Here is a 21,325-nt window from a genome sequence, read left to right as displayed (position 1 = left end):
CGTTTCCCAGCAGCTCTGCTGCCCAATGCCTCAGCAGCTTTCACACAGTGATTTTCTTTATCTTCGTTTACAGGGATTCTCAGTTTCTGGGTCTTACTCTTTGGTTTTGAGGTCTATGGGTAGAAAGTAGCAGTAGTATTATAGAATCATAGAACCATAGAATAGTTAGGGTTGGAAAGGACCTTAAGATCACTGAGTTCCAACCCCCTGCCATGGGCAGGGACACCTCACACTAAACCAGGTCACCCAAGGCTCTGTCCAACCTGGCCTTGAACACTGCCAGGGATGGAGCATTCACGACCTCCCTGGGCAACCCATTCCAGTGCCTCACCACCCTCACAGGAAAGAATTTCCTCCTTATATCCAATCTGAACTTCCCCTGTTTAAGTTTGAACCCATTACCCCTTGTCCTATCACTACAGTCCCTAATGAAGAGTTCCTCCCCAGCATCCCTATAGGCCCCTTTCAGATACTGGAAGGCTGCTATGAGGTCTATTGTGCAGCAGCTCTTCTGAGAAAACATGGACTTCTAGCAATTCCTCAGTACTAAAGTGCCACACTTCAATGCTGGACGTTCTGTCAGTTCTCTAGTGCCACGTGGAGCTGTTTCGGGTGTAAGAAGCAGATAGCATGAGGTGATGACATGTTAAGTGTAATGTGGGAGAGAGCAACGCCACGTTCTGCTCATTGGGAGCTTTGCAGTGATGAGAACAGTTCAAAGTGTCTGATTTGTGCTTTCAGAAGTCCCCCAAGTCACATGCTTTTAGTTCATTCAGGATTAGAAGGGGACAAAAGCTTATGGGGCCAGGGCTAAATAGATGTTGATGGTGGTGTATTTCTTTACACAGAAAGTAGTTTGTGTCTTTTACCTAAATTGCAGAACTAAACACTGAGTTTCCAGACATCATATTTCTTGGTGGACCAGATCCGTGTCTGTCATGAAGTCACCTGCTCCAGTTCACCTGACTTCACTGGAGGCACACCATTTAGGAAGGTTGCAGTATTCCTTCAATACCCTCTGTGTTAGCCAAGTCTTTTTGCTTAAGGAGAAAGTTCATTCATTTCGGAACCTTTTGGCAATGGAAGTTTAAAAGCTGGAATTTGGCATTGGCACCGCAATTCTATTGAGAAGCACATTTACACCTTAAATACTAAGTGTTCTTTTTGAAGTCAGCAGCAGCAGAAGACAAGGTACAGGATAGTTCCGTGTCCCACAGACACTAGATGACAGGGAAGAGGAAGTAGTAGAGAAAAATAGCTGGAATTTCATGTGTTTTTGTGACTCACGTTAAACCCCTCAGCCTCACTGAGATGTGCCAGGGAATTCCAGGAAACCAGTCAGTTGCTGTAGAGACAGGTTCCTCAAAACTGGCTTTTAGTGTTTCATTTTCTTAATGTCTGTGTTTATGTGCAGCCTCATAGCATAATGATCTCAGGATATAGAATATGCATACGTAAAAACACACAGTTATGCAGTGGGAGTATCTATCCAGTTTATGCAGTTATCTTTTTTCCTGTACCTAAAAGAAGCTCAATGTTTTTTAGCATGGAGAGATCAGTACTGTCAGTGAAATGTTTCCCACTCGTGTGTTTGTTCAGTTATTCCTTGTGCTTTGGTGGTTTATGCCCAGGAAAGATGATTTTTAAGCATCCTTTGACACGAAAGGTCCTAATATCAGGGAGAAGAGGTGGTTAAACTCGTCCCTGTGGTAGGCAAACATTGTGTTTTGTGTTCCCCAGGGAAGGGCTTTAGTTCAGATTAATGTTCGTCTTGCAGAGTTCAGTGGCTTCCTGAGTTCCTGGTATATGAGCTCCTGCTCTGGATTCCTGTCTGGGGTGCTGGAGGGTGAAAGGGTTCTTGCATCGTGGATCAGGGTGAAGGTTGCCTTTGTGATCAGAGCACGATAGAAACAAATCCTAAGTCATACACACGGGAAATAAAGCACCAAAGTTTTTCTGATGCAGAGTGGTGCATTCCTGGGAAACAGATGAAAATCCTTTTTCTAGGTTGCATTTTTCATTAGGTGATGGTGGTATGCATCATAGACATATCCACAGAAATATCAGATAAGACATGAAAAACAGCTTTGTGATGTGTATTAGCTAAAGTTAACACCATTAAAGTTAGTTATCGTCTGATGCCCGTACCAGGAGGGTTGGAACTGGATGATCTTAAGGTCTCTTCCAACCCAAACCATTCTATGATTCTACGTTAGATCAGGTTTCCTCAACAAGACAGAAGAGCTGGTTTAAAAGACAAGGGAGCTGGTTTAAAAAACAAGGTAGGCTGAGAAAGTTGGGGCTGTTCAGCCTGGAGAAGAGAAGCTGCGTGGAGACCTCAGAGCAGCCTTCCAGTATCTGAAGGGGGCCTATAGGGATGCTGGGGAGGGACTCTTCATTAGGGACTGTAGTGACAGGACAAGGGGTAATGGGTTAAAACTGAAACCCTAACTGTTCTGTGATTGTATGATTCTAAAATGTGACCTCTCTTTCTTTAACCTTGTTTAAAGAACCCTTCCATCACTTGTCTTTCCCCAGGTACCACTTACAGAAGCAGTGGACCCGGTTGAGTTGGAGGACTACCTTATCACACACCCCATTGCCGTGGAGTCGGGACCCCTGAGGGACTTGCTTGAGTTTCCTCCTGATGACATTGAGGTCGTGTACACCCCTCGAGAATGTCGCACCCTTGTGTCGGCTGTGCCTGAAGAGAGGTAAGGTAGGAGGTGACAGGGTGACACCTTGCTCCAGGGCATCGATTGTCTGCATCACAACCAATACAAACCTAAGTGGAAGTGGGGATGTTTAAGAATTCCTTGCCATGCCTGTGATTTTGAAGATGTTTTTGTTCTTTTAACAGTGAGATGGACCCCCACGTGAGGGACTGTGTAAGGAGTTACACGGAAGATTGGGCGATTGTGAACAGAAAGTGAGTTCCCCCGTGGTGTTTGTCAGCTTCATTTCGTATTTAAAGCTTTGCAGGTTGGCTGGCTGCTATGGGGATGCTCAGGTTAGATATAAGGAAGATGTGCTTTACTGTGAGGGTGCTGAGGCGCTGGCACAGGGTGCCCAGAGAAGCTGTGGCTGCCCCATCCCTGGCAGTGCTCAAGGCCAGGTTGCACAGAGCCTTGGGTGACCTGGTTTAGTGTGAGGTGTCCCTGCCAAAGGCAGGCAGTTGAAGCTGGGCGATCTTAAGATCCTCTCCAACCCAACCTATTCTAATATATGAATTATTGTCCTGGCTACTGAGTCCATGTGCCCTGGCTTTTAATTGCCCAGCTCAGCTGAACTGATGCCTTGTGTTTAGCTGAACTGAAGCTTTGTGTTTGGAAAATTAGATCTTAGACATCGAAATCCCTTGGGGCATTTCTGCAAATCTAGGTCGTTGTAGTCAACAGTTGCTCCTTTAGAATGGGAGGGGAATTAGGGAATGGGACCAAGTAAAATTGCTTTGAGCATTTGTTTCTTTCTTTGTTCCCTGTGTTTTTAGCTCTTTTTTAGAGAGGAGTTGCAGTCATTTTGTAACAATGTAAGATTTATGTGCAGCCACAACCACCTAATAGATAAGGTGCCCTCTGCAGCTTTCATTTGTCCCAAAGAGACTTTGAGAAAGTATGTAATTTAAACAAATAACTGTTAATATTTGAACTATGGCAGCATTTACCTAATGAGTTACCAGGCTAGAGAATATGCATGCATTGATTAAATCATGCAGATTAGCAGGAAGGTGTCTGAGTAGCTTTACTTGGAACTCTCTGATGATTGAAAGTCTGATGGTTTCAAGAGCTGCTGTCAAGGAGTAAGTGATCCATGTGATGTGCATCACCTACAAATGACTTGACTACAGCTACAGCTCTGCCCTTGTGGCAGTTGCTACAATTCACTGGTTTAATGTTGTCCCGAGAACCACTTCAGGGGATGCTGCAGATGTGCTTTGCAGTGCTGAGATGACCTAATAAAAATGTGGTTTGTAATCTCGTACCAGAAGAAAACCCTCACCCAGAAAGAAAGCCAGGAGAGAGACAGATGCTTTATTAACTCCCTGCCTTTGTGGGCAGAGTCTGGAATGCACGGTAGGCTTAGACAACGTGACCCAGCCAGCCAGCACACCTCTTGGTTTCTCAGTGACTGTCACTGGTACCTGGAATACCTGGCTGTGATTCCTGCCCTGAGGAAGTTCTAGTTAGTGGCAGCAGAGCTTTTTGTCCTGTGTAGATCAGCTGCAGGTTGTGTTCTCTGTCAGGGAAGGCAGGAAGCTAAAGACATCAAAGTCGCTTGAGTGGGTTGAAGGTGTGATGGGAGATTGTTGAACTACAGTCAGAGGTTGTCTTGCCCCTTTTGAGGAGGACAGGCACTTCTATAAGTGTTTATAGCAGTTTTAACATGGATAAAATCATGGTGCTAGAGTGGGTAGAAACAGAAGGGGTACTGCTGGAGCAGAGGAAGAACCTGAAGGCCTGGCTGGGGAGGATTAAATAGTTTTTCAGGTAAGGATGCTGATGGGTTTCTCTTAATCCATTTTATTGAATGGTTATGAGTGCTGTGGCTAGCTCTGGGAGCACAAAATCCATCTCTTTTAGCGTTAGAAGAACATACCTTCCAATGTGCCATCCATCTCTGCCCCCACCCCACAGGTAATAATCCTTATGTCAATCTCTGTCTACAGTTCTTTGTAACCAAAACATTTTTGGGGACAGGCAAATCCATCTATTCTGTGATTACTGTAGTGGTATTGGAAAAGGTAAAGAAGTTTTATTCACTGGCATGAAAAAAACAGTAGCATATTCTTGTTTCAACCTTATGGCATAATTTCTGTATGCTAGTCTGATGGCAGCAATGATCACAAGCACCTCTGAAGTCAGCTCTGATTCAGAATGAATTTACACTTGGTGGTGGAGCTGTGAGTGAAATGCAGACATCCCAGTGAGGGTTATACAGATTGTATTGTTCAGCTCTCAGGAATGATAACCTTGAGAGAAAGATACTCTCCTCCTTTTTCTCCCCCCTTTATTCACTGCTAGCAGAGTTTTCATGTATCAGTGCATCCTTCTCTGGTAACTTTAGTAACAGGGCATGATAAGAACAATTAATTCTAGCTGTGACTCCAGCACTCCTTCAGGAACTGACTTAGAGTGCACATTGTAAGAAGGCTGTGGCTCTGGCCATATGTGTGTGAATATATATATATATATATATATATATATATATACAGTGGCATTTGGTATCCAAAAATTGTGTGTGTGAATATACACATAGTGCCATTTGGTATGATGAAAAGATTTGTTAGTCAAAGAGATCTGATCTTGTCAGCAATAGTAGACAGACTGTTTACTAGCTGTAACACCCTGGAATGCTCTGAAAGGACTCAATTCTGCCTATAAAGGTAGTATGGGAACATGCTGCTTTTAGTTGGGGTTGGGAAGTCATATGTGTTCCAGAGGTGCTTAGGACTTCTGCACTTCATGCAGTCTTACCTGAAGGTGGTGCTTTGGTTTTCAGGTTCCTAATAGTGTCTGCTCCAGTTCAGTTCTTGGTCCAGCAGAACTCCTGGCCTTCAGTCCTCATGTTCTTGGCCTGTTTTAAGCTTGGCATCACAATCACACATTTTATGATGGCCTTAACTGGCCACTGAAAATACTTCTTTTGACATCACACAGGGTTGCTGTGGGGTTGAACAGAGTCACATTGTAGGACTGGAATACTGTTGTTGGATTATTACCCAGCTACAGTGGAGGGTGACTGGAAATACTGTTTGCAGAGGGCAGCTTATGCTTTGAGAGGACCCACTTTGGTAATGTGGGGCTTGTTCTGTAATGCTGCTTCTGGGTTTGGGGTCAAAAAGGACATTAAGGGTGTATTTGAAATGCTCTGTTTTCAGATATCACAAGCTGGGAACTGGATTTAATCCCAACACCTTAGACAAACAGAAGGAGAGGCAAAAGGGGCTCCCCAAACAGATCTTCGAGTCTGACGAAGCTCCAGATGGCAACAGTTACCAGGATGAACAAGTAATGTACCTTTAAAACCTTCCTGCATAAAACCTGATTTATAGTCACGTTTTAAAAGTGCAGTCCCTTTCCCATTATAAGTTGCTTTTAATTTGTTGAATCTCAGGATGACCTTAAACGCCGCTCAATGTCCATTGACGATACTCCCCGGGGCAGCTGGGCATGCAGCATTTTTGACCTGAAGAACTCCCTTCCAGATGCCCTTCTTCCAAACCTACTGGACCGAACCCCAAATGAGGAGATAGACCACCACAATGAAGATCAAAGGAAGTCCAGTAGGCATAAGGAGCTTTTTGCACTACATCCAGCACCAGATGAGGTATTTTTGTATACATGTGGGTGAGGCTAAAAAAGTTAAGGATGTAAAGAATGCGAAAATTGTCAGTCTGCTATGGATTTAAAGGAGTTAAGATCACCTGTGTTTAACATCCATGAGAGCCTTAGCTGTTTTGTGGGTTGCATGTTCTTTAGCATGTTGTCTTGCCATAGATAGTACTTCCAGAAGATTGGTTTTCCTTTATGCTTATGCAATCCTCTGTAATGTAGAAACATTAAAGGGATTTAATTTAGCATATTTATAGCTGCTGCTAAATGCAGCATGCTGGTAAGCCTTGGATTGAATTGGTGCTGGTGTCTTAGAAGAAAAAAGTGATGCATATGTTTGCTTCCTAATGGTGTTAGTGGTTTGTACAAGTGTCATGTCTCTAATTTCAGGAGGAGCCTATAGAACGGCTTAGTGTCCCTGAAGTACCCAAAGAGCACTTTGGCCAAAGACTCCTGGTGAAGTGTTTGTCCCTTAAGTAAGTGTCACTTCAACAGATACCTGAGAATTTGAAGCCTGCTGTTGTATCCATGTGCATCTGGAATAACCCTGCTGCCTTGTTTATTACTCTTGAAGGGATGTAGCATTGGTTTGGCAATAGGCTTAAAGGTTAGTTCTGTAAAGAGTAATTTACACAGCACTGCATCAGACAGTTTCATCTTCCAGACTTTCTTCATATTGGTGTGACATAGAAAATACCTCTGAGTTGGTTTCCAGACAGTCTTAGCTAAACTTGCCCATGTTGCTAGCACTCATGCTTCACTGCCCTCATTCAGGGCTCTGAAGTTGGCCAGTCGTCGGTGTTCAGCTCTGTAACAAGGATGCTGAAGAGGGGCAGCAAATAAAAAAGGTGAAAAATGCTTAAGCCTTAAAACATGAGACAGCCAAAGATTTGCTGAAGTTTAGGCTCAACAACCTTGACTGTGTCCCTTTAAGAGTGAGGACTTTATATACTTAGCAAGCATTAACTGAAGGAATAGAAACCTGTTAAACAAGTTTAATGAAGTGGAGCTCCTGAATATAGGGTTACCTGCAGCTGGTTCATTGCCTATAACTCTTCTCTAATAACACAAGGTAAAATTTTACTGTTATTCCCTTGGAGAAATAAAGTACAAAACTGATTTTCCACACTGCTGTATTCATCTTCTGTGTCCTCAGTTAGGTCAACCCTTCTTATTAGAGAGCTCCAGTTAGACTACATTGCAGCTCATAACTGAGATATATGTGTGGGACATATCTCCTGCTTGTAGAGTACTCCAGGACCTAATATAGCCGTAGAGATGAACTGATTTTGCAGCCTTTTATGAACTGGAACAACATAATATGCAGTAGCTATGGAACTTGCTCTCCAAAGGATGTTGTCTTTAGCATAAATACGTTAGATGGTGGGAATTAATGATTTCTGCTATTTAAGCTTCTCTTGGTGATTGTGAATTTGTAGCAGATCTTCACAAACATGCTTGTTTGTGTACCATAGTAATCTCTGAAACTGTACCTACAGTTGCAGTAGCAAGCATCCAAGATCACACTGTCTTAGTGGCACAAAGAGAAATAGATGGTCTCTTCCCCAGGGAGAAGGCTAAGATGACCTAAGCAGGGTCATTTTCAGGTTAATCTCACCTTTGTTGCCAAACTAGAGAAATTACCTGTTAGGTGATGCAGTCCTGTCTGTTCTTCCTATTGGAAGAAGGAGTTCCAGGCTGAGAAGAAGCTGAGAGCTCTCTGCAAGAACTTTGTGCATGGGAGTATCTCACTGTGGGTTAGGCATTAATGTCATGGGGAGGCTGTGCAGGCAGGATAAGGGCATTTCAGCCCCTGCTCCCTTGGATATAGGGACAGGTTTTGAATGTTTTTCCGATTTCTTTAGCTTCCCAATTGACTGACAATAACTTTAGCTCCATTTGATAGGTTAATGGTTTCATTGGAAGTGATTCTCTCAGCAGAAATACTTGATAATAGTTACTCTGACAAACTGACATCTTTCTGAAAGAGGCTTTGAGGTATTGGGGTTTTCTGACGAGTTAAATGTTGAACATTGCCAAAATAGCTGTCCCTGACTCGAGAGGAAGGAGCTTTCTGATCAATATTGCTGAGGGGAGCAGTTGGCCATTTAGCCCTGTCGACAGGTCACCATAGGAAATTAGCATAGAGGGCATCTTTTCAAGGTAATCAGAGGAGCTAAGTGGTCCAGGTATCCAAATAATAATGCCTCTTCCTTTAAGGAAGCTATTATGTTGCTTTACTTAGCTTTCAGACAACACTTGAAGAAGGTAAAAGCATTTATAGAAGTAGGCTTTATGGCCTGTGACCCTCATCCTAACCTTTCTGTTGGGTCAATGAGCTGAAATGGCTTTTAGGAGGTCCACGGAGCATCAATGCATGTCGTAGTGGAAGAGAGCAGAGGCAATGTAGACGTAGCAGGACAGGAGAGGAATGGGGGGGGGAAACAGGAGCAATTTTCCCCTTTCAGCAGGAGCAAGCCCTTAGGTTGGCTCAGCTGTTGCTGACATCTTGGTTTAACAGTGGTCAGCCATCACTTAGGAAGGATTTGGGGAGAGAGTGGGTTATTCCTTCTTACAAAATGCAAGTCAACTGGTTTTATCTGTTTCTTTCTTTCTTTCAAGATTTGAAATAGAAATCGAGCCCATTTTTGCAAGTTTGGCTTTGTACGACGTTAAAGAAAAGAAAAAGGTAGGTTTTTAATTACTTTCTAAACACATTTCCACTGAAGCGTTGCAAAGCTGTTAGCTATAAAGAAAAAAGGGAGGAATTAATTCTGGAAACAAACCTTTATGAAGGCAGCGGCATGCCAGTGGTTGGAAGAATGATGAGGCCATTTCATGAGCCACCTTCTGTGTTCTTCTGCTTAGTAAAACAGATGAAGTATAACCACTTTTCTAAAAATATGAAGTAATATTTTTAGAAATCAGAGTATTTCTAACGATATTTCTGGGTGCCTGAGATCAGAATATAGACATTGTCCAATCTTGGCTTTCAAAGGTCTTTTCCCCAGAGAGAACTTCAGTAACTGAAACCTTTTATTTGGATTAAATCTTTGTGACTTCCTTAATGCCTTCTTCGTGATTCAGCATGGTATATGTCCAAATGCCATTGTAATAATGCACAAGGAAGCTGTACGCACTAAAATTGCTAAAATCAAAACAAAACTGAGGGGTCTGTTCAAGATCTAAGTTATAGGAAAGGCAAAATACATTTATTCGCCTATTTATGTTCTGTATTTAATATTTGAAGAGTCTCTTAGTTTTCCTAATTCAAGCTATTAGCAGCAGTAGAGAGAAAAAATGTTAAAAATATGCATTTTGACATTTATCTCTTTAAGACTTGAATTTAATGCATTGAGTTTTAAGTTATGTAGATGAGAGTATGTGGAATATTATGTGAACTTTGTTTAATATTTAAATCACATTTGATAAGCCAGTTTTATCATCTCATTACTCCCATTCCCCCCCCCCCCCGCCCCATCTACTGTAGTAAGTTCTTTAGTGACCTCTGGTGTTGATAACACCAGCTCACATTCCCTTTGGCTCTGAAGCCTTGGTACAGTCAGGGATTTGGTGTTTCAACGTGGAAAGCTCATTGTTCATCTTGCCGGATGTGTTGTTCTTTCTGTGAATGATCTGAAAGATGATTTTCTATTTTGATACTTTGAGATATTCAGTTCAGATAGCAATTGTAATTCCTAGCCCTGTGATGGAACTACACACCTTACATGAGTTGGAGGAAACGTTATAGGCAGTGTGTATTGTTAGCTCCGTTTCCTTTCTCCTTTCTGTCCTGCCTTGATTTCTTAATGGAAAGGCATTTTTCCCCCCTATTATGGTTTGAAAGGAGGCACCGTTGGTAGTTTCTTAACCTTGGGTTTTGAAATTGTCTGCTTTGTTCGTGAAGAGTTCACTAAAACTAAAAAGTATAACTTGAAACTACCCAACTTCTTCCTTAGATTTCAGAAAACTTCTACTTTGATTTAAACTCTGAGCAAATGAAGGGAATGCTCCGTCCACATGTTCCCCCTGCTGCTATATCCACGCTGGCCAGATCTGCCATCTTTTCTATCACTTACCCCTCTCAAGATGTCTTTCTAGTAATAAAGGTAAGAAATACCAGAGAAATGAGAACTCTCGTTGTCTCTGTTTCCATTTAACATTGGCTGACAAGTTTACTTCTGATTTACATTTGGAGAGCAGGATTCTGTTTCATTTCAGATATTCTCCCTTGGTACCTTAAGTTCCTTTGAAACAGTTCAGTGGAGATAGGCATTGTTGTGTTATTGAAGAGCTAAGAAGAACACAAAGGTTTGCTTGATACAGAGAAGCTTTCTGGGGCTTGACCTTGGTTTTCATACGAAACAATGTGCTGACTCCTTAAGGTGATAGATAAGTTAGTGATTTAAAAATACATATTGAATCTCATTTCTAAAGTGATCTTTGCTCTTAAGCCAGATTTTCAGAGGTCTTTAAGGAGTGAAATTGCTAAGAGGGTGAGAACCATAACTGAAGTAAAACGCCACATTGGTCGGTCCTGTATGAAAGTATACAAAGATAAAAGTTATTTTCTCTTCTTTCATTTGATTTAATGAGAACACAAATGTTACCAGCTCAGATTGGCATTTGAATCAGGGCTTTTTGTCTGGTCTCTGCATAAAAAATCATCCTGTTGTAAAGAAAGGGAGTTCAATGCGTGCTTTCAGTTCACAGGCAGTGGTTACATTGCCTGCTACCTAAGTGCTGTGTTTTGAGAGCCCTGGGGACTGAGGTTTGTGCAAGTCCTTCATGAACTGCTTCTTAAATGAGGAATAAGCTTTTGGTAATGAATTGAGGCTTTGTGGCATGACAAAACAGTCCCAAGGGAGAGTAAGACTTTCAGTGGCTGGAGTATATTCTGATCTCCAATCTGTGGTATGACTCTGAACTCCCTCTAAAAATCACGTTCTACCTGTGCACACACATTCACTCTTCTGAGTTTTGCAAGATACGAGGAAGAGAGAGCCCCATGTTTATGAGATGGGGATGTGGCTGAAAGAGCTTGTGACTGCACGTTCGTGCTTGTAAAACCCAAGAGGAGCTGGTGGCATAGGGGATTTTTTGATTTGATGATGAAAAGGATCTAGTCAGGGATAAATAAGATGCATCATGTGCCTTATCAGGTGAAGTTTTGCATGGATCTTACTCATGGGGAAACCACTTTTCAGGCAGCATAAACTCACCAGGTGAGTTGGTGAAAAGTTCCTTATATTGTGGGAGCCTCTTGGAGTTCTACTAATAGAGAATATGAATGGTGCTTTATAAGCATGGGAGAACCTTAAAGATGTTCTAATCTAGTAACAGCATGTGCAGAGCAGTGGGTGTGGGAGGGAGGGCCAGGATGCTTCTGAAAGAAACAGGCTTAGGGATGTGATAGGGAAGGTATTTCTGCCAGAAACTGTTAAGCAGTTTTGTATTAGTTCAGAAGCAAACATCTGCACCTTGGCTGACTTCAATTATTCGATTATTTCATCATTTGATTTGAAAGCACACTGATTTTTTTATTTAATATAATATATAATATAATATTTAAATAAGATAAAAATAAAATACTAATAAAATTAAATAAGTAATTATTTTCTAAATTTGTAAAAATATATTTATTTAAATAAATAAAATAATTAAAAATAATAAATAATTATAAAAAATAATATACTATTTAAAATAGTGCTTGTTTTAGCTGAGTGCATCCGAGTCCCCTGTTTGTGCTGCTGCAGTAGGCCCTTAATGCAGAGACCAGAAATAAGAGCAGACGATGCTAAAGGCAGCTAGTTAGTGTAAGCTGTCTTTAAGACCTCAAACATGAGCTGAAAGTGGCCCTTGAACAGATCAAACCAGAGTGGAGTGGTATATGTTCCCTTTGAACCTATATTTTACGCTTGTGATTCAGTTATAGCTGGAGATCTGGGAGCTTAATGGTTCTAACAACACGAGCGCAGTGCTTGTTCCCTGCCTCACAAAGGGAAATCAAGCTTTAACTCTTTAGAAAGACTGTTTTTTGCTTCCTAGTGTTTGTTTAATTTAACAATCCTTGCTGGATCCATGTCCTTGTAATGGTTCATTTTCCCTTCTCAGCTGGAGAAAGTGTTACAGCAGGGAGATATTGGGGAGTGTGCAGAGCCTTATATGATTTTTAAAGAATCTGATGCAGCAAAGGTAAGAATCTTATTTATTTCTTTTTTGGTTCAGTTTGCTAAAAAGTGCTTTAAGGCATTTTGTTATTAAGAAGTTAAACTTACAGCATTTTCTTCCATATTGGACTGTAGCAGCCATTCATACTGTTCCTAGCATTAAAAGAGTCCACCTTTAATTAAGAATCTAGTCAAATTCTAAAAGCCAAAAAAGAGTCAAAGACCCTTGAATCTTGATGCCTAACTGGGGTAGACTAGTTAAAGGTCATCAGGTTTTGTAGTCGACAGAGGAGATGTGTGGGTACCATCAAGCTCAGTCATCTGTGATTCCCTGTCCCGAAGGATCAGCTGCCTGCTTATAGCTGGGGTCAAGTGGAGCAACCTTTGATGTGGATTTGCAGTAAAATCTCAACTTTTCCATTGCTTCTGTGCCTTAACCCCATCACAGTACCTCTGCCTTCTAGAAGGGTCATAAAGTGGATGAAATATGTTAACAGGAGATTATCCATCAGGCCTGGTTTTGAATTGCAAGGCATTTCTGGTTCTTTTTTTCTGCTGATTTTTCTTTTTCTTTGAATATTTGCAATAATATTTATAAGAAGGGCCACACTCAACAGCAGTTCTTTTTACATATAGTAACAGTAATTTATATTTGTATAAATTTAGTGGTTTGTTTCTCATTAACATTCTTTAATCCGTGCCTTCAACAGTTTGGGCATTGTCCTGTGCAGTAAAGTCCTGGGCATTCCCAAGTGCAGCAGATGGGCTGGACCTGCCCAATTGGACTGGTTCTTTGCCTTTCCTTCACATGTTTAAATGCAGCCTGTCTGCTTGTAGAACTAAAAGCAGAGGTTTCCTCACAGGGAGGAGTCTTATTCCCTACAGTTGGCAGCAGGTTGCTCATTGGTAGTACATTGGAGTCTGGGTGGGAATTGTAGTTGGTAGGTTCAGGAATGCTGGTAGCACCTGCAGAATTCAGTGGCACCTGGACTATGGACTTGCTGTGCTCTTTTCACCTCCTATTTGTTTTCCTGAAGTGCTTTCTGCATTACAGCAGTGGTTATAGTATAGCAAATCTCTGCTTTTACTAGCAGTCAGAAGGAGAGATCTCTAACTTGAGCTCAGTATATTGTTTTACAACTCCAGTTTGTAAGGTGCAGGTAAGCTTGTAAAGGAAACCTTGAGTACATACAGTATGAGGCAGTGCTTATGGATCTCAGCAATGGCTCCTAGTTTCTTGTACAGTTGGATTGAGCCAAGTGAAGATCAAAGGGTAGTAGTGAGGACAGGATGAAGGGCAAAACAGAGATGCCAGCACTTCTTGTGATCAGAGGCTTTCCATTATGGCTGTTTCAAAGGAGCTGGGATGTTCATTTGTTAGTTTCAGTCAAATTCTAACAAAGTTTTGCCTTCCTAAAGTTCTAGTATATGTTTTAGCTGAAGAAGTTCACATTTTTGGGTCTGTCTCTGTCCTTGTATCACTCCACCACAATATGAAAAACGAACGTTTTTCACCTCAGGTATATAAGCAACATAAGTAAAAGCCCTACATTTCCTGTGATCACTAAGTTGACGTGTGCCTAAGTGAAATTTTGGAATAGGAGTTTCAGGGTGCTTGGGAATGTGGGTGCAAAGGTGATTTGTCAAGATCTCCTTCCAAGCAAAGTGCACAAGCATATCCTGAACTAGAAGGATGTGAGTAGCAGAGTCTCTTTGTTTTCACCCAACCCTGTGTCTGGCTTAAAATCGCATTAAGAAAGGCCATTTCAGACTTCATAGGGTTAAATTCTGCTTTCTGTGAAAGGGCAGTGGGCAGATGAGCTCATTGGGATTTGACAGGCCGTTCAGGAGGAGCATGAAGCCAGCTGCTTTAGGGCTATCCAGCTGTCCCACATCTGGTACTGTTGGCCTGATGGCAGTTCTGCGAAGCACAGGTCCATTTGCGCAGCACTTAGTGATCCTCCTCGAGAAGGTTCTATTGAAACACAAAATCACTGTATGAACCGTTGCTCCTATTCCTCTCCTTTTAATCTCTTGGATTAAATATTCTCTTCACAGAATAAGGAGAAGTTGGAAAAACTGAAATGCCAGGCAGAACAGTTTTGCCAAAGACTAGGCAAGTATCGGATGCCGTTTGCCTGGACAGCCATTCATTTAATGAACATTGTGAGCAGCGCTGGAAGCTTGGAAAGAGACTCCACGGAAGTTGAAGTTGGCACAGGAGGTACAGTACATCTGCATGAGGGAATGTGGACAAATCCAGAGTTTACTGAAGCCTTGATTCATACCCTGTAGCTGCCATCGCTCCTTGAGCGCTTTCCTCCCCCTGCCCTGAGCCTTCTGATAGTCTTGGGTCATGGTTGAAATAAAAAAGTCCATGATAACAAATGGGTTTATCTTTCAAGGATTTTACAAGCAAACCATCTGTTATATTATTTAAAACCAGGCTTCTAAGACTGAGAGAGCGTTACAGGCTGATGAACATTTTCCAAAGGAGTGGATTAATCTTTGTGAACCACATAGCTCATCTGAAACTGCTCTTCAGCATCCCCAAAACTGCCAACTTCATCATCTTTCAGAGCAAGAGAAACACATAAATCTCCACACGATAAAGACTTTTATAATAGGAGTAAGGCACTGGGGTGAGGTTGCTGTGAGAGGAGCAGAAGTAGTCAGCTGTGCTTCATAGCCTCCTGATGCCTCAGGAGTGTGATTGTCTTAGCATAACCACCTCTTCTATCACGGTTATTGCATAATTTCTGAATGCAGCACCTATTTTCCTGTGTAGAAAATCCTGGTTGGAACAAAAGTAGACTCTTGGGCTATCGGTTTTCTTCTTTCTTTTTTGTAATTCCTCTCCCTTTTTGCTTTTATTTCTTGAAGAACGTAAAGGATCGTGGTCAGAGAGGAGGAATTCCAGTATTGTTGGGAGGCGTTCGTTAGAGAGAACCACGAGTGGGGACGAGGCTTGCAATCTGAGCAGTTTTAGACCAGCTACTCTGACAGTGACAAACTTCTTTAAACAGGTATTGTATGAAGCTGTTTAATTAAGGAGTTGCTCCTTGGACAGAGTGATTTGATCGTGTGAAGTCAGTTTAGACCTGAGTGATTGTGATGTTTTCAGTCTATTCCCTGATCACAATATGTCTTTGAGCAGCATGCGGTGGGTTTGTTATATCAGGTGGTTAATTCTGGGGGTCCAGAGTCCATTGGTGGATTCTTTCATTAAGGTTACTATGGATAATTGCTATATGGAATTGGAATTATTAGCTAGTTTTGCCTTGAATGATAAAACAGTTACGGCATAGTGACTCCAACTAAGAGAACTGGGTCTCTCCAGGAGAACACTGGTTTATTTTGCTCCAGGTTTTTTCTAACATGGAAAAATCCCTGCCTGGCCTTTTGTTAAATGCTGTTTGGAAAAGTGCTTATAGAAGAAAGTTCACAAACCTGAGGATAACATCTTTGGGTTAGTACGTGCCAAAAAGTATTCCAGGTATTTCTCCTAGTCCAGGAGTTGCATAGCCTTCATCATGATGGTCATTGGACTCCTTTGGTTTCATTGGGTGATAGACAGACCATTGAAACATCAGCAGTTTCATCAGAACCAGGTTCATCAATGTGGTTTGAGGTTGGCATCAGGTTGGCCGCATCCAGGGATACCTGAGAAAGCAAAGCATGTCACTTTGATGCTGCTTTGCTGAGTGGCAGCTCTTAGCCAGAGCTTGGGATTTTCCTGAGAAGCATTAAAAACCACCATTAAACATAATAAAATTTTTAGTTAAGCTTAGAAAATGGTTTCAGTCCATTGATTTTTTGCTAAGATTTGCTTAATGCCACATCTGGTTAAGGAAAATCGTTACTTCAATATCACCTTTGTGACATTGTGTTTAAAAAGGGATTTACTATTGTATAACCAGCTACTTTTTGGACTGGTTTCTCAATCATTGGGAATACAAAGATTTAGGTTCCATATATTGAAAGTTGGTTGAACTCTCTTTTTCCCTTTCTGATTGTTTTGGTTCTGTGCCACTTTCACTGTGGGTACCCATCCAAAGTCTGCTCTTAAATAAGTAGTGTAAACAAGGAGAAATGTCACCAAGGGCATTGAGTTATACTGGTGCAAACCAGGGAAGTGGAGGGCTGCTTATGCCTCTGGTGCTCTGTGCTATCCTGAAACTCAGTATGACTGGAATTGAGCGCTGTGAATGGTACTTCTGGGGTCTCAGTGACAGCCGCACATCCTTTCACTTGGGGTGCTGATAAAATCCAGTTCTGAAACGTAGGCACCCAACATGTAGGAAGTTGGAAGTAATACACAGCAGTTTAAACCTGGTCACTAAGATAATAATGATTTACAAAAGCCTTTATTTATTTCCTTTGTTGAGGTTGCTTTCACTTGACAGCTTTCAAACAGCTTCTTTTATTAAATTGTCCTTTAAAAATTGCCTAATGTTGATTGAGGATTTTAAGCTTGATTCTTCTTTTCTTTTTTATCTTCCCTTTGTTTTCTTCCATTGAGTACCGAGCGTTTTCCTCCTTCCATTTGCTTCTTTTTTGTCATATTGTGACTTACTACCATTGTGATCAGATATCTCCTGCTTTTTGGGTACTTATAGGGTGGCAGAGGTACATTTTCTATAATTAACAAAGTTCTGAGCTACCACCACGTGGCACAAGGAAAGCTGACAACAGACTCCTCCTGCTTCCCACCATTTCTTAACACTTCTGTGAAGTGAGGCTCTTTTAGACTCATACCCAAGAAAAGGCAGAGAAGGAGCAAGGATCACTACTTGAATGACGGATAGTTTTTCAAACTATTATCCTTGCTAAAAAGTGGGTATTTGGGGGGAGTCTTCTAACAGCCATTTTCAGTTTGGGAAAAGATAATATTGATGGGGAGAGAAAAGGTTTTCAATTAGAAGTTCCTGCAGCTGTCATGATGATTAATAAAGAAAAAAGGAAGGGAAAAGGATGGAGAAATGAACTGTAATTTAGCATGTTAATGTTAACACCTTGTTCTGGGAAGGTACATTTTGGTATCGGGGGAATACTACAGTATTAGATGGTCTGTTCATTCTCTCACAATCCTGAAGTGTTGTGTAGATAACTTTTCTTGCTAACATCCCACAGGAGGGTGATCGCCTTAGTGATGATGATCTGTACAAGTTCCTTGTTGACATGAAGCGGCCATCGTCAGTGCTGCGGAGACTGAGACCTATCACAGGTATCGAATGAGATCTTTCTGGCTCACATGCATTTGGTTAGTCCTTCCCTGTAGCCACCCAGTTCTTATAAATCAGCAGGTGAAAAAAAACCCTGCATAGTCATTGACAGCAATCCCTGGTAGACCACGAGCACTGAAGGTGGCATTTTGGCAGGTATGTCACTGGTCTGTGTGCACACGCAACTCCTGTCACGCTAAGAGTAGTATCTGTGAGGTGAGGATGCAAGCCCCAAAGCCCTAAACCCATCAGGGGCTGAGGAGCCTTTGTAAAATACCACTGAGTAAAATGCCACTCGTTAGCTGAGAGATGTCTTTCCTGGCTCCCACTTGGTTAATAGGAGCAGACTCCACCTCTGTTTGAGAAAGGGAAATAGAAATGCTGGCACACCAGCAGTGAAACAGGCCCCTGGCCCGTGCTATTTCTGACAATATTTACTTAACCTGTTCTTAAAAGTCTCCAGCGACAGCAATCCTACCTCTTCCTCAGTTCATCTCTTCCAGCACTCAGCTGTCCTTGGAGTGAGGTTAGGTATTAAGAAAACTTTGCAAAATTACCTTGCTGCAAATTAATCTGATGATGGTCTGGCATGCCCTCAGGGCAGTTATCTCAGCCTTTCAAGGGCTTGAATACTGTTATTAGTTCACTCTTATCCACCTCTGTTTTGTAGCCTAACCTATCTCAGGGGTTTTTCTCCCCTTCCCCAAAGGCTGTGATTTTAAAATAGCCTGTTACCCTCTGGTAGACTTTCTCTAATCTGTCCATGCTTTCTTCAAGCTCTAAACCGGCCACGTTACTCCTCTGAAGCAGACAAATTTGCAATGTTTTACCCATGACACTGCACTAATACCTCTTAGAATGGTTGTAGCTTTCTTCTGGACGTTGGCTTATTGTCACTTCTCTCACCCAGCCCTTTTCTACAGAGCTGATGCATGCCAATTATGTGTTTGTCTTCTCCTTCTCAGTGCAAATCCTTTGCTCTTCTTTGTGTTTCACCTTAGTCATCTGATGCCACTTCTCTTACTGTCCTGGCTTCCGGTTTTTTACAATGATTCCAGCCTCAGTGCCATCCACCAACAATAAATGTGGTGTCAGTGCTGGCACCTGACTGGCCAAGGAAAACACTCAGCAGTCTCAGTGCAGATCAGCTTTCAGCAACTTCTGATGTATCCCTGCAGTTTGATAGGCAATACTGCTGATGAGACAAGGGGTGATGGGTTCAAACTAAAGCAGGGGAAGTTCAGGTTAGATCTAAGGAAGAGGTTCTTTACTGTGAGGGTGCTGAGGCACTGGCACAGGGTGCCAAGACAAGTGGTAAATGCTCCATCCCTGGCAATGTTCAAGACCAGTTTGGACAGAGCCTTGGGCAGCATGGGCTAGTGTGAGGCATCCCTGCCCATGGCAGGGGGGTTGGAACTGGATGATCTTAAGGTCCTTTCCATCCCAAACTATTCTGTGATTCTATTGTTTTTAACAATAGTTGGGCCTCACAGTAGCATTATCTAGACCCAACTTGCCTATGAGAACAATTGGGAGTTGTTAAGATCCATCTCTTCATTGGTTCTCATTATCTGATATACCAGTTGCCCTAGATACCAGTTTGGTTCACATTTATTTTTAATGCTTTAAACATATAATTTTTCACTGTGTTTTTAACAAATCCACATTGGCTGTAATGTATAATTTTATTTATTTATGAAAATAATATATAGGATATTAACCTGAAGAAACAAGCCATGAAAATGCTTTTTGGCCTAAATTCTATTCATTGTAATAAAACCATTTTCTTCTTACAGCTCAATTAAAGATAGACATCTCTCCAGCTCCAGAGAATCCTCATTACTGTCTGACTCCAGAGTTGCTTCAAGTCAAACTTTACCCAGACAGCCGAGTTAGACCTACAAGAGAAATCCTGGAGTTCCCTGCCAGGGATGTCTACGTTCCAAACACCACATACAGGTCAGGATTTTGAAATACCCTTCACATTTCAGGGCCTGAGACTGGCAAGTGTGGAAATGCCTTCCTTATCATCAGGTTTGTTGCAAAACTGGCTGTATCAGTTGCTCTGCTGTGCCAGAGGCACAAAAAGGGTCTGCATTGACACAGCGGAAAGTGCACAGATGTGAAGGGACAAATATATTTGCCTAAAACTTGGCTGTGACCAAGATGGGAGAGGTTTCTCCATTTCCCCACATTCACAGTGAAATTTAGCTGAATTCTCATCAGTTTTATGGAGGTTTTTTCTTGGCTGTGTGCTAAAGTCATTCTCTTACTGTTTTAATACTTTCTGACACTTTCAGTGACTTACTTCTTTAAAGAGAAGGATAGAAATGAAGAAGATACCTAATCCCTTTGTTCATATTTCCTTTTTGACTTAAAAGCAGTTTCTTTTTTTACAATGCCTGAAAAAAAGTGTTCTGCAGACCTGGAAGATAAGAAATTTATCTGAAGGGGGCTTATAAGGATGCTGGGGAGGGACTCTTCATTAGGGACTGTAGTGATAGAACAAGGGGTAACGGGTTCAAACTTAAACAGGGGAAGTTTAGATTGGATCTAAGGAAGAAGTTCTTTCCTGTTAGGGTGGTGAGGAGCTGGAATGGGTTGTCCAGGGAGGTTGTGAATGCTCCATCCCTGGCAGTGTTCAAGGCCAGGTTGGACGAGGCCTTGGGTGAGATGGTTTAGTGTGAGGTGTCCCTGCCCATGGCAGGGGGGTTGGAACTGGATGATCTTAAGGTCCTTTCCAACCCTAACTATTTTGTGATTGTATGATTTTATTATTTTTCTAAAGTATCTTGGAAAACAGTAACTTTTCTATAACTAAGCCCAGGCAGGAAGCAGATTTCATTGTGTACCACTATTTGTTTAAAGCTCTTTCAAAGTAGCTTTGTAGATGTTACACAATCTGGGTGGAATTGTCTTCTTCAGCTGAGTAATTTCGGCAACTTTTCGGCAGCACCAAATCTGTTACTTCTTGTTGTAAAAGTTAGATAAATACAAACCAGTTTTATGTAAAGCTGTCGTGGTTTAAATGCAGTCAGTAACTCAGACCCACGCAGCCCGCTCGCTCACTCCCCCCTTCCTCCCCACCCTGCTCCCAGAGGGACGGGGAGGAGAACCAAAAGAACGTAACTCCCACGGGTTGAGATAAGAACAGTGCAGTAACTAAGGTATAACAGAAATCACTGCTGCTACCACCAATAATAATAATGATAAGGGAAATAACAAGGGAAGAGAATGCAATACCACCCGTCGATACCCAGCCTGACTTGAGCAGTGAGCCAACCCTTCCGGGTAACTCTCAATTTACCTCCTGGGCATGATATGCTGTGGTATGGAATACCTCTTTGGTCAGTTTGGGTCAGGTGTCCTGTCTCTGCTTCCTCCCGCCTTCCCCTCCTCCCTGGCAGAGCGTGAAGCTCACAAAGTCCTTGGTTAGGGTAAACATTTGAGCAGTAACTAAAAGCATCGGTGTTATCAGTGCTGTTCCCAGGCCGAAAGTCAAAACCACAGCACTGCACCAGCTACTAAGGAGAAAAAATGACTGCTACTGCTGAACCCAGGACAAAAGCAAAGCTTACAAGAAAGAGTTTAGTCAGGT

General features: G+C 42.0%; 1 protein-coding gene across 16 annotated transcripts in view; it reads left to right on the top strand.

The window, feature by feature from the left end:
* The window catches only part of DOCK7 (dedicator of cytokinesis 7), a 109,578-nt gene that overhangs the window by 24,482 nt on the left and 63,771 nt on the right, over nucleotides 1-21,325 (top strand). For all 16 annotated transcript variants that reach the window (XM_062617562.1, XM_062617561.1, XM_062617557.1 and 13 more), the window contains exons 3-14: nucleotides 2,539-2,714; nucleotides 2,861-2,929; nucleotides 5,879-6,008; nucleotides 6,115-6,327; nucleotides 6,723-6,808; nucleotides 8,955-9,021; nucleotides 10,292-10,441; nucleotides 12,447-12,527; nucleotides 14,561-14,726; nucleotides 15,386-15,528; nucleotides 17,636-17,729; nucleotides 19,524-19,686. In XM_062617562.1, coding sequence (XP_062473546.1) covers nucleotides 2,539-2,714; nucleotides 2,861-2,929; nucleotides 5,879-6,008; nucleotides 6,115-6,327; nucleotides 6,723-6,808; nucleotides 8,955-9,021; nucleotides 10,292-10,441; nucleotides 12,447-12,527; nucleotides 14,561-14,726; nucleotides 15,386-15,528; nucleotides 17,636-17,729; nucleotides 19,524-19,686 — 1,538 coding nt within the window. The remainder of the gene's footprint in view (nucleotides 1-2,538; nucleotides 2,715-2,860; nucleotides 2,930-5,878; nucleotides 6,009-6,114; nucleotides 6,328-6,722; nucleotides 6,809-8,954; nucleotides 9,022-10,291; nucleotides 10,442-12,446; nucleotides 12,528-14,560; nucleotides 14,727-15,385; nucleotides 15,529-17,635; nucleotides 17,730-19,523; nucleotides 19,687-21,325) is intronic.

The sequence above is a fragment of the Pezoporus occidentalis genome, unplaced genomic scaffold (genome assembly GCF_034315485.1).
Source record: "Pezoporus occidentalis ecotype Australia unplaced genomic scaffold, CSIRO_AGI_Poc_V1 ctg198, whole genome shotgun sequence".
Classification (NCBI taxonomy): domain Eukaryota; kingdom Metazoa; phylum Chordata; class Aves; order Psittaciformes; family Psittacidae; genus Pezoporus; species Pezoporus occidentalis.
Note: the sequence above shows the minus strand (reverse complement) of the source record. Positions and strands in the feature narration are given on the sequence as shown.